Source organism: Mobula hypostoma, chromosome 9 (genome assembly GCF_963921235.1).
Source record: "Mobula hypostoma chromosome 9, sMobHyp1.1, whole genome shotgun sequence".
NCBI lineage: Eukaryota > Metazoa > Chordata > Chondrichthyes > Myliobatiformes > Myliobatidae > Mobula > Mobula hypostoma.
The window spans coordinates 13,114,793-13,131,038 of record NC_086105.1 but is presented as its reverse complement, the minus strand read 5'-3'; the positions used below and the strand labels follow the sequence as shown (position 1 = coordinate 13,131,038).

The following is a 16,246-nucleotide window of genomic DNA, read 5'->3' as shown; positions in this document are numbered from 1 at the left end:
TCTCAATATTTATTGCTTACTTATCTATTAAAATTAGTTCTTTCTTTTTGTATTAAAGTCATAACTTTCATTGATTCTGTTATGGTTATTATTCTATGGATTTATTAAGTATGTCCGCAAGAAAATGAATCTCAGGGCTGTATATGTACTCTGAACTTGGAACTTTTCTTCATGATGATTAATTTATTTTGAGGTTTTGTGAACTGTCTTAGTACAGGTTAATACTGGATTTGTCTGTCTTTTTTTTTTTAGCAAACTCAGATATAAACCACCTCATCTAATGCAGGAAATAGTGCCAATCCTTTAGTCATTTGACCAGGAAAGCTGTAGGTGGTATCATTTTCACAGAAGTCTAGTGATGGAGGATTATTGAATTCCAGCATTAATGACCTTCTATATTGATGAGGTGAAAAAGTCTATCATCTGCATTCAATATAAAACAATTGATTTGGGAAACTTTACCATCATGCATTTATTTACCATTATGCTGGTCATTAATCATGTGGGTCACAAAGCATACCAGCATAAAGAAGGTGGTGCATATCCTGAAGTAAATAAAATGTTCAGGGATCTTTTATAAAGACGATGAATGCCCAAATTAAATTGCAAAGAAGGCTCTGTGTATTGTGTAGCGGATCAACAGTGTGTTCTCTTCAGGACTTGGATGACTACATGCTGCTTTTGATAACTTGTATTAGTCAATGAAACTTCATGGCAATGGGGAGGATGAAAATGCAAGGAATGTTTTTGGGTGAAAGGCTGTATGGATGTGCTGTCCCAGGAAACAGAGTCTTTGTGAAACTGAAGCTTAGTTCTTTAAAACCAAGGTCAATGCTTCGGCTTTGATTTTTGATGTGAATCTATCCGTCTTAGTAAAGCTGCAGGGCAATTAGCTGCACAAATTTTTTTTCTAATCTATCTGACAGAGGTTAAATATGGTCCTGCATGAGTAAGTTAAAACATTTTGGCTTGAACATTTCCTTGATGAACCTTTAGTATAACAGGTCCAGCCCTGGGGTTGAATTGCTTTGAAGGGATGAAGAAAACAGTAAGTCACAATTTATTTATTTGTAAGTTAATGTCCTCAGTTTAAGAGGATGGAAATTAGATTTGCAGCTAAACTAACTTTCTGAAATGTACACTAATAATAACCATTTAAATTCAGCATACTCAGACTGGAATTGGAAAGTGATTTCAATGGTATAATCTCTGTGGACAGAGGCTGTGACACTGCTGAACCTCTCATCACAGCACTAAGCAGTATTGCATCCGTATTGTACTGTCTCAGTACTTTTATATTTGTGTGCTGTAGCACTTTTTTTATTCGCAGTTATTTTGTACTATTCTTTGCATTTCTGGTCGGATGCCAAATGCATTTCATTGGCTTTGTATCTGTACTCGGCACAATAACAAAGTTGAATCCAACCTGATCTAATCTAATAAGTCAAGGGTGTATGAATTAAACCCTTCATCATTTTTTTAAAATTGTGGTACAGCACAGAATAGGCCTTTCCGGCTCTTCGAGTTGCACCACCCAGCAATCCCCCGATTTAACCCTAGCCCAATCACGGAACAATTTACAATGGCCAGTAAGCCTACTAACCCGTAAGTCTTTGGGCTGGGGGAGGAAACGCAAGCGGTCACGGGGAACATGTACAAACTCCTTACAGGCAGTGACGGGAATTTTATCCAGGTTGCTGGTACTGTAAAGCTTTCTGCTAACCACTATGCTACCAGCACTTTTTCTAGGTTAAGCAATTAATTCAATGGCATCCCTTGGGCAGAAGATCAGGAGAAAATCTTGTTCTGTTTATATAATGACCAGTCTCACATACAGCAGCAAGACTTGGATAGGAGTAGAGCTAAATAGGGAAGGGCATTGGCTGAGAATACTGTAATAGAGAGGGTATGATGCCTGTGGACAGAGGACAATGGAGGGAGTGAACACAACTCCCCTCTTCCATCTCTTCTCTCCTCCCCCCTTCCATTTCTCCTATTCCATTCCCCATTCTGGCTCTCCTCATACCCTTTCTCTTCTCATTACCAGCCCATCACCTCCCTCTGACATCCCTCCTCCACTTTCTCCCCTGGTCCACTGTCCTCTTCGATTAGAGTCCTTCTACAGCCCTTTCCTTCTCCCAACTTACACATTACAGCTTCTCACTTCATTCTCCCTCCCCCACTCACTCACCTTCCTCCTCACCTGGTTTTACTAATCTAATTATTTGCCAGCTTGTACTCCTTCCCCTCATCCCTGCCTTCTTATTCCAGCTCCTTACCCCTTTCTTTCCAATCCTGATGAAAGATCTCAGCCTGAAACATCGACTGTTTATTCCTATCCATAGATGCTGCCTGACCTGCTGAGTTCCTCCAGCACTGTGTGTGTGTGTGTGTGTGTGTGTGTGTGTGCGTGTGTGTATAAGATGAAGAACTATCATTGCAGCTGAGGGTAGGTCTACTGAAGAGGTGTAAGGATGACAAAAGAGTATGTTCTTGAACTGGAATGAGATGGGCATAAAATCACAGAGTGAATGGGATGGTTTCAGCTATTCATGGAGAGAAATTGAAGTGGAATTAGGGAATTGGAAATGATTGTCACCTTGTACAGAAAGTTGAACAAATTCCAGGTTGAATTGGGAAAGATGATTGCTAACTGAAGCTGGACTGTAGGATTGTGGAAGAAGGATACCAGCTTCAACTGGTTTGGAATGAAACAGGGAAGATGTGAAAGGCAGAGTGATTCTAATGGAACCGAGAGGAACCATACAGTCAGGATTTCATGTTATTCATTTAAATCATGGCTGAACAGTGTCTCTACTCTATTTACACACTCTATTCCGTGTACCTTTACAAACTTAAGCAACAGAAGTTATTCATCTCTGTCTCAGGGAATTTTAATTGTCTTCAAACAAGAAGGATTGGGATTACATTAGGGTTAAAGTACAGGTAAAATGGAACAGAAACTAATCATGTCTAGAATATGCCCACTTTCTATTTTACCATGAGCAGATGAAAGGGTGGGGCATCCATACTGCTCATGTGATGTGGCCCATCAGTTGAATATATCATGAAGATGATTGAGTTCTCGCTAAAAGTAATACTCTTTTCAAGCATAGGCATGGACTTGTGCCACGGGAAACTTGACAGCCCAAAGCAAATGAATAGTTAAATCCATAAAATAAATCGATGCTTATGGGCTGTGATGAGGAGGTGTGTTTCTTTCAGAAGAACAGGTTTACAAATCCCCACCATCAGACCTTGTGCACCAAATTTTACCACAGTTTTCGTATCCCATCTTGAAATCATTGAGGCGGTTGTGGATGGCCAGCAGGTGTCTACAAGCCCCTCGCTTGCTGCTGCCAGAGCAAGATGTCTGCTTGTGGCGGTCTCTCTCTCCCCTCTCGCTCGCTGCTCCTGAAAGAAGGTCTCCGCGTTCGAATGGTCTCTGTCTCCCCCGATGCTGTAAGAGGATGGTGCTGGAGTCCTGATTCTTGGGCAAGGTTTAGTTGATGCGGTTTGTGGATTGGACTCTATAGTTCACATTATGATGTGTTTCTGGTTTCTGCTTGCTCCTTCCTTTGCTGCTAATTGGGCAATTCTGAATTGGGATGGCCTGCAGATAGCAACCTGAGCTGAACTGCACATGATTGGACTCTTTCAATTGAGTGTTTTGTATTCTGTGTTTTTCACTTGTTTTTTTTTTGATCCCATTTGTGTGATTGTTATTTTTGAGTGTGGCTTGGTTGATGCTCATTCTTTGAACAGGGTCCATGGTTCTTCTTTGTTTCATGGCTGTCTGTGGCAAAGAAGAATTTCAGGGTTGTATACTGCATACATACTTTGATAATAAGTGTACTTTAAATCCATGAATCTTTACCATTATTTGGCCTCTTTCCTATTTTTACATTGTGATTTCCTCATCATCACTATTCTTTTAGCCAGACTATATAGTCCTTAATCTTTATCCACACAAAACCCATTCCTGTCTATCTTTTCTTTTTCCCTGTGAAACAGTCTTCCCAATTCAAATGGTTCCAGGCTGTAACCATGGTGCTTGAAGGGAGGTGTCTCCACTTCAAGGAGCTCTATTAGAAACCCAGGAAATCCATGCTTACCAAGTTTTGTGGTTATAATAACTCTACATATTGGCAGAATTGCATTCATTTTAACATTTATGGTAGACTTGGGCATATGACAGAGATGAAGTTAGGGGGAAATTAACAAAGAAATTGTATTGCTTTGAGAGTTGGCAAAGACTTGAGTGGTGGAGTTGCCTCCTTCTGTGCCATAACGTAGGGGTTTCCAACCTTTTTTATGCTGTGGATCCGTGCTATTAACTGAGGGGTCCATGGACTCCCAGTAGGGAACCCTTGTCGTAAGGAAATGAATATGAAATGTAATATAAGAAATTCAGGTCATATTATTTTTGGTGTTGGTGGGGGATAGGTGGCAAGGGACTTGTTCCACTTTAATAATTTTCTTCGCCTGGATAATGTGATTCCTAATTATGCTGCTCAACATATTTACAATGAAGCAATGTGCATTATTTTAATTTTGAAATTCAATAATTTTAAATCTAACTACGCTCTAGCTGCTTTGAACCATACCTTATTGTCTACTTAAAGAGTCTATATTAAGCAAGCATGTTTTCCACAGTCCTAAACATTACAATAACCTGATAATGAAGTAGGGTTCAAATTGCTTATCTCCCATTAAGCAATTTAAAGAAATTACAATCCAATAAAAGAGAACTGTCTCACGAATAGATTAATGCTACTGAAAGAAAATTAGTTTTAAAATATACCAAAAAATATAATTTGGTTTCAGAATGATTTTGATGTTGGATGACAATGTAAAGTGGTGTTATCGGACTGGGTGCTCATGATACATTCCTCATAATTTTAATTCCTGTTTATTTCAAAGGACCTGAAAATCACAGAGATATTTATCAGGTGACTGAAGCCCATTATCCACAGCAATCCAATGTCAAATTATCTCTTCAGAAAAGAGATATCACTCTTCAGTATAATTGTACATAATGGATACACAGTGTGCAGTGCCAATTTTCACTATAGCTTTGAACAAACTGTTATATAGCAAAAATGCTTTATGAAAGAATTATGCTCACTGACCAACCAAGAAAATAAATATAGTGTCATGGACATTTATATCCCCCATCTTTGACATATTCCTTTTCTCTCCTATGAGTAGTGGAATGTTGGACATAGTAACAACATAAGTTACAAGCCCATGTGGCAGAGTATAATTACTTGTTTTAATGGTTATTGTTTTATCCCTGGGGCTACTTTTGAAGCTGTTATGTCAGCTTTTGCTCTTTTCTCTGATTATGATTATGGTTTGGAATTCATGTGTTTATGTGCACTCCATAATACAACTAATATAAAATAAGAGTTCAATAAGGAAAATTGTGCACAATTATACTTTTCCTTCTACATCTTCCATGTCTTTGGCAAGCTGGTGCAGGATGCATTTCCTTGATATCAGCCCTTGACAATGTTGTAAAACTTAATCTGTCATACGCAACTCTTTAGGGCAGCTTGGTAGCATAGTGGTTAGCCCAATGCTTCACTGTATCAGTGACTGGGGTTCAATTCCCATCACTGTCTGTAAGGAGTTTGTACGTTCTCCCCGTGACTGTGTGGGTTCCCTCCGGGTGCTCCGGTTTCTTCCCACAGTCCAAAGACATACTGGTTGGTAGATTAATTGGTTATTGAAAATTGCCCTGTGATTATGCTAGGACTAAATCAGGGACGACTGCTGAGTGGTGCGGTTTGAAAGGCCAGAAGGACCTATTTTGCACTGTGTCTCAAGAAATAAAAATAAATAAATTATAGAAGTTTAATTGAACATAGAACAGTGCAACACCATACATGCCTTTTGACCCTTGATGTTGTGCAAGCCTATATATGGTCAATCTTACCCTTCCCTCCTGTATGGCCTATAACCTCCATTTTTCTTACATCCTTGACCCTATGTAAGAGTCTTTTAAATATCGCTATTGTGTCAGCATCTGTCACCACCCTAGCAATGCATGGCTGACACTTCCCACTCACTGTTTAAAATAATGACCTACCTCTAATATCTCCCTAAACTTTCTACCATTCACCTTAAACAAATATCTTCTGGTATCAAGCATGTGCATTTCTCGGCATAATATTTTTTTCCAGATGGTGCCTGTTCAGCAGTATCATCTTCCAGTCTCATTGTTCAGGAAGGCAATAGTCAATGTATCTCACTTACATTACACAACAGCATTGAATAGTTGTTTATTTTGTTTGGTTATTATGTCATGGGGTGGTGGAGTGGAGCTATGTCTCTACAAAAGGGAATGTAAGGTGTTCCTTCCCTCCGCTAGACAATCTCTGAAGACTATTGATAATGGCTGGGGTCACCCATCTTGTAAAGGCACTACGTAGAAGAAGGCAATGACAAATCACTTCTGTAGAAAAGTTTGCCAAGAGCAATCAGAATCAAAGATTGTCATATGACATGGCACATAATGAATAAATGAATGACTTTTATGTCAGTGTTTAAATTTTGTGCCTATTACTCCTCTCTCACTCTACCATTTCTTTTCTGACAGTACCCTGCAGCGTTGATGAACCTGGGTGCCATTCTTCATCTGAATGGAAAACTGCGTGAGGCTGAGGCGAACTACCTCCGAGCTCTCCAGCTCAAACCTGATGATGCCATTACCCAGTCGAACCTTCGCAAACTGCGCAACATCATGGAGAAACAAGGCTTGAATGTGCAAAAAAGAAGAGATGGTAAAACTTAATCAAACTCTTGGAACATTAAACTTGGAAGAATTGGCAAGGATGTGGATGGACATCTGTTGTTTGTGACTCTGGTGATGCCCTTTAACACTGAAACTCCTCAGTTTCCAGTGCTTGTGGGAAGACATCTAGTTAACATGTGATTCATCTACCTGATTTCCTGCACTTGCTGACTAAAGGCACACTAAAAAATTTAGGAACATCCCAACTTTCAGAATGTGATTTACTTAGGGTCTAACTCTTAACTCCAGCTATGATTCCTATGTTCCCTTTGTAAGGGTGCAATCTTTAGAAAACTTTAAGATTTGGCTACTTGTCTTGCAAAGCAATTGTTCACCTTTCTGAAGACTGGTACATCTAATTTGCTCGGTGTTTACTACCTTCACTGATAAATCAGAGCCCCTTTGGGCCAAAAGATTGGACAATTGTTGGCTCTGCCTTCTTCCTCGCTATCCTTTAGCTCTTCAGGTGGAATTGGAGATTCTTTCCCTGACAAGGGAAAGGAAATGTAGGAAGCTCCCAGAAACAATGAAGATTCATAAATGAGGGGGCTTCATTTGTCTTGTTTTTGAAACTGACACCAGATTTTATACAAGCTTGGCCTCTCTTGTATCTGCCTCATCAGCAGACCGTTAGAGCACTTAGAAAAACAGATTGGTGAACAACTAATGCTGTTTTGATCAAAGTAAACATTATCAATTATATATTTTTCAGTTGGCACACAGAAGTCCAATACTCCTGCAGACGAGACACACACTGTCTGATTCACATAGCTTTTGTTTAAATAACCATGTGTACTTTTGCTTCAACTTATTTATAAACAAGTTGGAGATAAATAATAGGACTTTTTTTTATTTTCGGGAGCTGTCAACAGCTTTGCGAATTCGGATCATGCACCTGCCAAGACTGAGGGACCATATTGAAGAGTTCTGCTTGTTGTTACTAGTAATTTACCAGTACAACGGTGGTGGAAGATTGAGGTCAAGTATTCATAGAGTGGTACCACATCTGCATGGTGTCCTTATGTTCAACACAATGCCATGTATGGTTCTGGAGGATTTTACACCACTGTGTTTTAAAGTTGGTTTTTGCTAAAACATATCAAGGTATTTAATTAACTGTGGAAGTTTTAAGTTATTCTAATTCAATATGGGGCTGATAATGTTAAGTTTTACCCTAGTCTCGTATAACATTAGAAGAACCTATTTGCTTTAGATACAATAAAGGCATATTTGTTCATGTTTTACAGAAATGGAAGGAAATAGACATGAGCCTGCATTTATTCTCCTTTTCTTTTGATTTGTTTACATCTATCGCCTTTTGATGCCAACTACTTTTAAATGATTTGTTTGCCCATGGAACAGATATATATTTTAATGGCTTTTAAGTCAGAACACAAAGGCATCTTTACATAGGAACTTGATTCACTTAAACAGAAAAGCAGGGATATCTTTACTTTCTTCTTTATTATGTGATTGCATGGCAGAAATGACTAATTGCTCTAACTATATTGGCATTGTGTTGTAGCAATGATTGAATTGTGGGTTTGTCCGAGACTTAAGGGTGAAACCTAAGCCATGCAGGAGAGACTTCCTCTCTGCCTGGTCAATGCTTTCAGGTTCTGAGAAATACTGATTAAGCATTACATCTGCATTGCTGCTCAGGGATTTCGTAAAGTGGAGTAATTCCAGACAGTGCTAAAGAGTACTGAATGTGTTTACTAAATTAAAAGTTTTATTTTTTAAAATTGTTCTATTTGTATAAATTATCCAAATTTGTAGAAGTGTTTCCTCTTGTAAAATGACCATGTACATGCCAGCGAAATTCACAATTTTTCCCCAATTAAATGAAAGCATTGATGAAAACTTATCTTGACTGCTTTCGTGATGTTTGACACAGACACAAAGTTCAAAGTGCATTTACTAGCGAAGTATGTATAATTTAATACAACCTTGAGATTCATCTGCTTACAGGCAGCCACAAAGAACCCCAATTAAACGCATTAAAAACAAAAGAAGGCCATCAGACACTGTGTGTGTGTGTGTGTGTATATAGAGAGGGAGAGGGGAAAAAACACAAGCTGTGCAAACAATGAAAGTAACAGAACAGCATTCAGAACTGAAGCTCACAAAACCAGGCATCACTGCAGTCAATCCAAAAGTCCACTAGGTGCAGGGCCACAGCTTCATTCCAGTACAGCACGGAGACGGGCAAACCCCACTGAGCAGCGAGCTGAACTGGCCTGCCTCTTGCCTCCAACCCTGACACACCGACCATTTCAATCTGGTCTGGTGTCCCAACCTCGGGTCATTGCTCGCCTTCAGGCTCTGCCGCCTTGATTCAGCCAAGACCCGCCCTTTCCAATTCAGCTCGGCTCTCAAATCGATCAAACCTCGTATCGCTCCCCGCCTCTCCTTGACTCCGCCACATCGAATTACGTGGCCTTCCCAGTTCGGCTTCACTCTTAAATCGATCAAACGTCAGATCTTTTCTCACCCCGCCTCAGCTCTGCTGCACCAAATTGCCTCCAAGTCCGCACCAGCAACTCCAGCCCGGACGTGCTGCAACCGTCCTGCCCGGGCGCGACTCCAGCCACCGCAGAAATGCTAGATCACACAGATGCTTCAGCTCAACTCCAACAAGGAAGCCACAGGCCATGATGATTTATCAGAAAAAGTGTGAATAATGAAGTATTTCATTTCTTGCTCACTACAGTATGTGTCTAGACATATCTTGTATAAAATACAAGTGGTAGAATTCAACTTAGTGAATGCAGAGGTTTCAGATTAACTGCTGAATGTGAACAAACTTCTGCCAATGTTTTGGATCTACCATTTGGACAAGTGATGATTCTGTGCACTTCCCTGAACTGCACTGGCATAATGCCAACAGAGGTGTTGGCCCCTGTGCCTTAATCAAGGAAAGGAGCAAAATGACAAACTAATAACATAATAGGCAACATGTGACACATTAATAGCTGACATATGTATAATGGGTATCAAAGCCAGGTGTGGTGACTATCATTAATGTTTCTGAAGGGAAATGATGAGTTGTAACATACCTATTTGCACAAGCTTAAACTATAATTTAAAGCCAGTTTACATATGTGGCATCTGTCATAAAATTGTAGTGTGGTAAAAGAAAAATCTTGACTTTGAGTGGATATTTCACAAACCTCGCTGACAATCATCACAGACCCACTGCAAGATTATGTGCTTAGCACACTGTTCTACTGCCTTCGCACTCGTGATTATGCGGCTAGGCACAGCTCAAGCTCCACCAGTAAATTTGCCAATGACACCACTGTTGGCAGAATCTCAGATGACAACAAGGAGCCGTACAGGAGTGAGTTAGATCAGCTGGTTGAGTGGTGATGCAACAACAACCTTGCACTCAGTGTCAGCAAGGCCAAGGAACTGATTGCGGACTTCAGGAAAGGGAGATTGAGAGAACACACTTCAGTCCTAACTGAGGGGTCAGTGCTGGAGAGGGTGAACAGCTTCAGATTCCTGGGCATCAACATCTCAGAGGATTTATCCTGGGCCCAACATATTGATACATATTATATTATCTATAATATAATCCCGTAAGTATAACAGTGCCTTTTTTAGTTCAGAGCTCCATGCAAATTGTGTCTGCGGATGAACCCGCCACTATGGTCCCCTCTGAGCATTACTGTGAGATTTTCCCTAATCAGGAGTACAACTACTCCACTCCCTTTACCCACCTCTCTTACTTACTTACACTGCTGATATTTAGGGCAGCAATGAAGGTCCTCCATCTCTGGCAGAGCTCATTGTGTCAGTAGTTTCCTCTCGGTTTTCACCATTGTCGGTCATGCAAATCTTGGGTGGAGACTCAGGAACACCACCGCACTCAAATGTAGAAGGATTCTTCATTGCTCTTTCCGTAATTTTTTTTTTTTACCAGTCAGGGTTGTTATATGCTGAGCTGAACCCCGGAACCTGGAGGACTGGACCACTCTTAGTCTATCCTGTACCCTTTGACCTGTTTGTTATGGGTGACCCTATCAAGAGCCAAAGCATAAAGCCTTAACTCCAGCCAATATAGCTCTTTGGGTCATTAAGGCACACAAGCCCCCAAAACCACAACAAGGTTGTGGTCATCTTGGACAACCCACCTCTCTATCAAGTCTAAAACAACAAAATCTAGGAAAATTATGTTGCCAGTCCTGCCCCTCACACAATCAAGTCTCTGGCAACAGCATCATAATTCCATGTACTGAGCCAGGCTCTAAGTTCATCCTCCTTAACCATATTACTCCTGACGTTCACATAAACATAATTCAGCCCGTCAGTCCCACTCCTCACTGTCCTTTCTTTCAATTTCACATGTCATACCATCTTTCCTGCCCTCAACCCTACCATTCTGCTGGTGTGGTTCCCATCCCCTGCCACACTGGTTTAAATAATCCAAACAGCACTAGCAAACCCCCTAGTGAGGATATTAGTTCCCCTCCAAACCATCTTGATTGTATCAGTCCCACCTGCGCAAATCTGAGTGAGGTTATCCCCTCTGGGCCAAAACCCTGATGGTTGAGGGGTAATAACTGTTTCTGAACCTGGCAGTGTGAATTCTGGAGACTCCTGTACTTTCTTCTTGTTGGCAGCAGCAAGAAGAGAGCATGTCCTAGATGGTGGGGGTTCCTGATGATGGTTGCTGCTTTCCTGCGACAACATTGCATGTAGCTGTGCTCCATGGTGGGGAGGGCTTTACCTGTGATGGACTGGGCCGTATACACTACTTTTTGTAGGATTTCATCAGAAAAGTTGAGGTCTATCAGATATAGTTAACTTAAAGGAGGACAGAGTAGAGGTAATTGGGTAAGTACTGCATTAATATCCCAAAATCTCAAACTCTAGTTATTAATTGAGCGCTTGAAATAGAACAAGTTTCTACTGAAGCATAACTTCCTTGGATGTAGCTTGCACCTCTATTTTTTAAAAAATTATGTGGTATTATTTTATTAATTATACCATTTGCACCTCTATTTTGATTTGATGAACACATAAGGAAAACTGTGAGACTATTTTGCACTACTTAATTATTTTTCTATATTTCTTACTGTAACTTCTTTTTTTTTCTGTATTGCACTGTACTGCTGCCTCAAAACAACATATTTCATGACATACATCAGTGATAATAAACCTAGCTCTGTTTCTGATATAATTCAATTAGATTATACTTGCTTTTAAAACATAGGAATAATGGGCTTCTATCCGATGCAATATTAATTCGGTGATATGCATGACATTTGCTAATGGACTCAAAAATGACATACAGCACCTCAACCTGGTCACTACATAAGTGCATACAGGGCTTTAAAAGGAGATACATCTGAATATGATCAACAGATATACTGGATTTTATTATCAGCTATTGCCCTAAATATTTTGGGTAATTGTCTTATAATGAGGACAACGGCTCGACTGGAAGCATTGCGGGACCAAAAAAAACAGAGAGGCCACAGGTGCCGTGCAGATGGGCCTCTTGGGTTAAAAAGAGTGAAGCCTTTCCTCACTGGATCAAAGTTTGTGCTTAAATCATATTTTTCTGTAATAACTCTAGTTGTATATAAAGCCCTTTGAAATCAGTATGATGTGTATTCCACCAGGCTCCAATTTAAATGGACTGGACAATATCTGCAACTTTATTGTACAAGCTGCAGATGATTTAAATTTTAAGATATTTGAATGAAGATTAACATAATCCAACTTTCTTTAGGGCAGATTGTTCTGTGCTGAAGTACTGTACATATCTTCCTTTTATATTTGTTACACATGCTTTTTTCATCCAGTTCTTTGCACTCATTTCTGAAGCTGCTCGCCTGAACCACGGTAATTACAATATTTATTGACGAAACAGTGCTTAACAGAGACCATTAGCTGCACTTTTTACAAATGTGGTTATGTAAAAAGAAATGCTACTGTTGTACCAGCAGGAGCCAACTCATTCCTGAAAATATGCCGGAATATTCATCAGACGGAAAGGAAAATTAATGGCAAATAAATATGTGCTTTGCCAAGGTAACACTGTGACACTAAACGTTATACAAAGATTCAATTCAAAGTACATTTATTATCAAAGTATGTATGCAGTATACCGCCCTGAGGATCATTTTCCCCACAGATGTCCACGAAACAAAGAAAACCATGGAACCCGTTCAAAGAATAAACATCTATTCCTCCCTCATGCTAAAAAAAACAAATTGCACAAACAGCAACAAAAAAAAAAGAGGTAAAAACACAGAATATAAAACACAAAATCAAAAGAGTCCAGGCACATTCAGTTCAGCTCAGTGTTCGCTATCCGCAGGCCGCCCCCATTCAAAGTCGCACAAAATAACAGCAAAAAAAGGAGTAACCAGAAACCATCATAATGTGAACTACAGGGTCCCTTTACTAATAACATCTACTTTAAATCAATAGTATTTAGCATTTTCTTCTTGAATGCTATTTATAGAATTGTACAGCACAGAATGATTTTTTTTCTTTTCAGTTCCATATCTTGCTGCTGCAGCATTTTCTTTTTCTTCCAAAATGATGCCAGTCTTTTCCTCTGACCCTTCTCCCCTACCCTTTCTTAGAAGCACTCTTTCTACTTAATCCACTTACGAACCTCCAAGACAGCCGCATCCTTGTTGGGTTTGGAGGCTTGCGTTCCTCAATGACCCGGAGAGCTCTGTTGGCTGGAGACAGGGCTCTATGCTTTGGCTCTTGGTAGGGTCACCCATGCCAAACAGGTCAAAGGGTAGAGGCCAGACTAAGAGTGGTCTTCTGGTCCTCCAGGTTTAGGGGTTCAGCTCAGGGCAAAGTACTCTGACTGGTAAAACGAAATTCTTACAAAAGCAGCCATGAAGAATTGTTTTACATTTGAGGATGACAATATTCCTGAGTCTCTACCTGGGACTTGCATAACTGACAGTCGTGAAAACGGAGAGGAAGCTACCGACATGACAAAAAAAGCCGTGAGCACCATCAGAGATGGAGAACCTTCATTGCTGTCCTAAATACCAGAGGTGTAACAGGCTAAGGCACACGTGAAGATTGTACTTTTTCATTACTAGGATGAAAGATTAAATAGTTTACCTCAAAAACCGTTCCATTACTTCCAGATATATGATAAGTTACATCTAAAGGTTTACTGATGTCCAGTTAGAGACTCTTGTCCTACGTTAGATTGTGTTCTTCTAAAAGACATTGATTTGTTTTGTCCTTGTTCCACTGAGCATTATTTTAAAATTACAGCAATTAATTTTAATTTTAAATTTAAATTAATTAATTTAAGGATTGGGCCTCATATAAGTGGAATTCCCTTGGCTGCAGGTAAAATCTCTGAATAGCAAGTTACTAAATAGGCAGCCCAGTGGAACTCACTAGCTTCTGGCCAGAGTGTTCTTGGCAGACCAAATGTTGCGGAAGTGGTAACAAAGTCAATTTAATAATAGTGTCTTAGAGAAGCAAGCTGGGCTAAAAAAAAAGCTTCAGAATATACTTACCAGAAGCTGCGGAATTCTCAAAAAAAAAGTCTGCAGATGCTGGAATCAGGAGCAAAGACCTGGAGCTCCGTGGGCCAGGGGGCATCTGTGTAGTGAAATGGACAGTTGTTAATAAATAAACTCTTCTTGGGCTTCCAGTCGAGTACAAGTATCAATTTTAACTGACGGTTCAATGACAAACTCTGCCATCTTCATCAGGGATAATGCCTAGGCATATCTATTCTGGTGGTATTTGTACCCTTGTCATCCGTCGCTTCTGACTGAACCCGAGAAAAGTTTATTCATCATTTACACCAGGAAAGCAATAGATCCTTTTCGGACAATTGTTGTTTCGGGTTAAGATCCTTCACCTGCACTGAAAGAGTACAAAGTGCCTTCAGAGAAATAGATAAGAGGTGCAGGGAAAGGTGTGTAGCAAAAACTGACAAGCTAAATGAGGTGGTGTTGATTGATAGCTGGAGTCAGGTGGGAGAGAGAATCCTGGCAATAGTGACAGAGGATGGGAGGTGATAAATGGAGATAAAAGAATTAGATAAGTTAAGAAGATGAAGAGTGTAACGAAATAAGGGAAGGACAGTGGGTAGATGGGAACAAATTCAACTTTGTTTTCTTCTTTCAAGTTCCTGGGTGTCAGTGTCTCTGAGGACATATCCTGGGCCAAACATATCGATGCAGTTACAAAGAAAGCACGGCAGCAGCTATATTTCATTAGGAGTTTGAGGAGATTTGGTATGTCACCAAAAACACTCGCAAATTTCTACAGGTGTTGTGGGTGAATGGTGAAAAGTTTAAGGGGCACATGAGGGGAAACTTCTTCACTCAGAGGGTCATGAGAGTGTGGAATGAGCTGCCAGTGCAAGTAGTGCATGCGAGCTCGATTTCAACACTTAAGAGAAGTTTGAATAGGTACATGAATGATCGGGGTATGGAGGGCTATGGTCCCGGTGCAGGTTGATGGGAGTACGCAGTTTAAATGACTCAGCATGGATTAGATGGGCTGAAGGGCCCCCTTTCTGTGCTGTACTTTCTATGACTCTATGCGCCATGGACACATCTGTTATACATCATATTCTATAAATTTGCTGAGTATGCCCACAGGAAAATGAATTTCAGAATTATAAATGGTGACATATATACGTTTGATAATAAAATTTACTTTGAACTTTCAATGGCATCTTAACTGGCTGTATCACTGCCTGGTATGGGGTGGAGGTGGGGGGGGGGGTCACAGCACAGCTTTGATATAAGCTACAGAGAGTTCTAAAGTCAGCCAGGACATCCTCAAGGAAGGATGCCTCAAAAAGACGACATCCATCACCGAGAGCCCGCATCACCCAGGACATTCCCTTTTCTCATTGCTACCATCAGGGGATGAGGTACAGGAGCCTGAAAGCACACACAACAATTCAGAGTCAGTTTCTTCCCTTCCACCATCTGCTTTCTGAATAGACATCATACCCACGAACATTACCTTTTTTTTTGCAATACTTATTTGACTTAACTTTTATACATCTACTTCCTATAATTCACAGTTTTTATTATTATGTATTGCGTTGTACTGCTGCTGCCTAACAACAAATTTCATGACATTTACTAGTGATATTAAACCTGATTCTGACTCTGATTTCAAGTCAGTTGCCAGCAAAAGTGATTGGAGAATATGCGATGTATGCTCTGGTCAGATAAACCATTGGCCAGTAATCATTGAAACCACTGGAGTCTCAATTCCAACACCATTTGACTGAGAGGAGATTCTCCAGCTTGACGCTAAGGGATCCCAGTGGAAAACGTTTCCATGCTGAGACCAGTAAGACTACAGAGATGCACGTAATTCCGTCTCTCACTCAATAAGTCTCAAGCTTATATATTCAACCACACATGCATAGAAATCCAAGATTCACTGAAGATTCTGCCAAATCTAATGATTAAT

At 40.2% G+C, this 16,246-nt stretch overlaps 1 protein-coding gene across 1 annotated transcript in view; it reads left to right on the top strand.

Moving 5' to 3' along the window:
- The window catches only part of LOC134352313 (protein O-mannosyl-transferase TMTC2-like), a 226,675-nt gene extending 218,036 nt beyond the window's left edge, over window positions 1-8,639 (top strand). The window contains exon 12 of the mRNA XM_063059608.1: window positions 6,605-8,639. Coding sequence (XP_062915678.1) covers window positions 6,605-6,799 — 195 coding nt within the window. The 3' untranslated portion in view covers window positions 6,800-8,639. The remainder of the gene's footprint in view (window positions 1-6,604) is intronic.
- The last annotated feature ends 7,607 nt before the right edge of the window (window positions 8,640-16,246 follow it).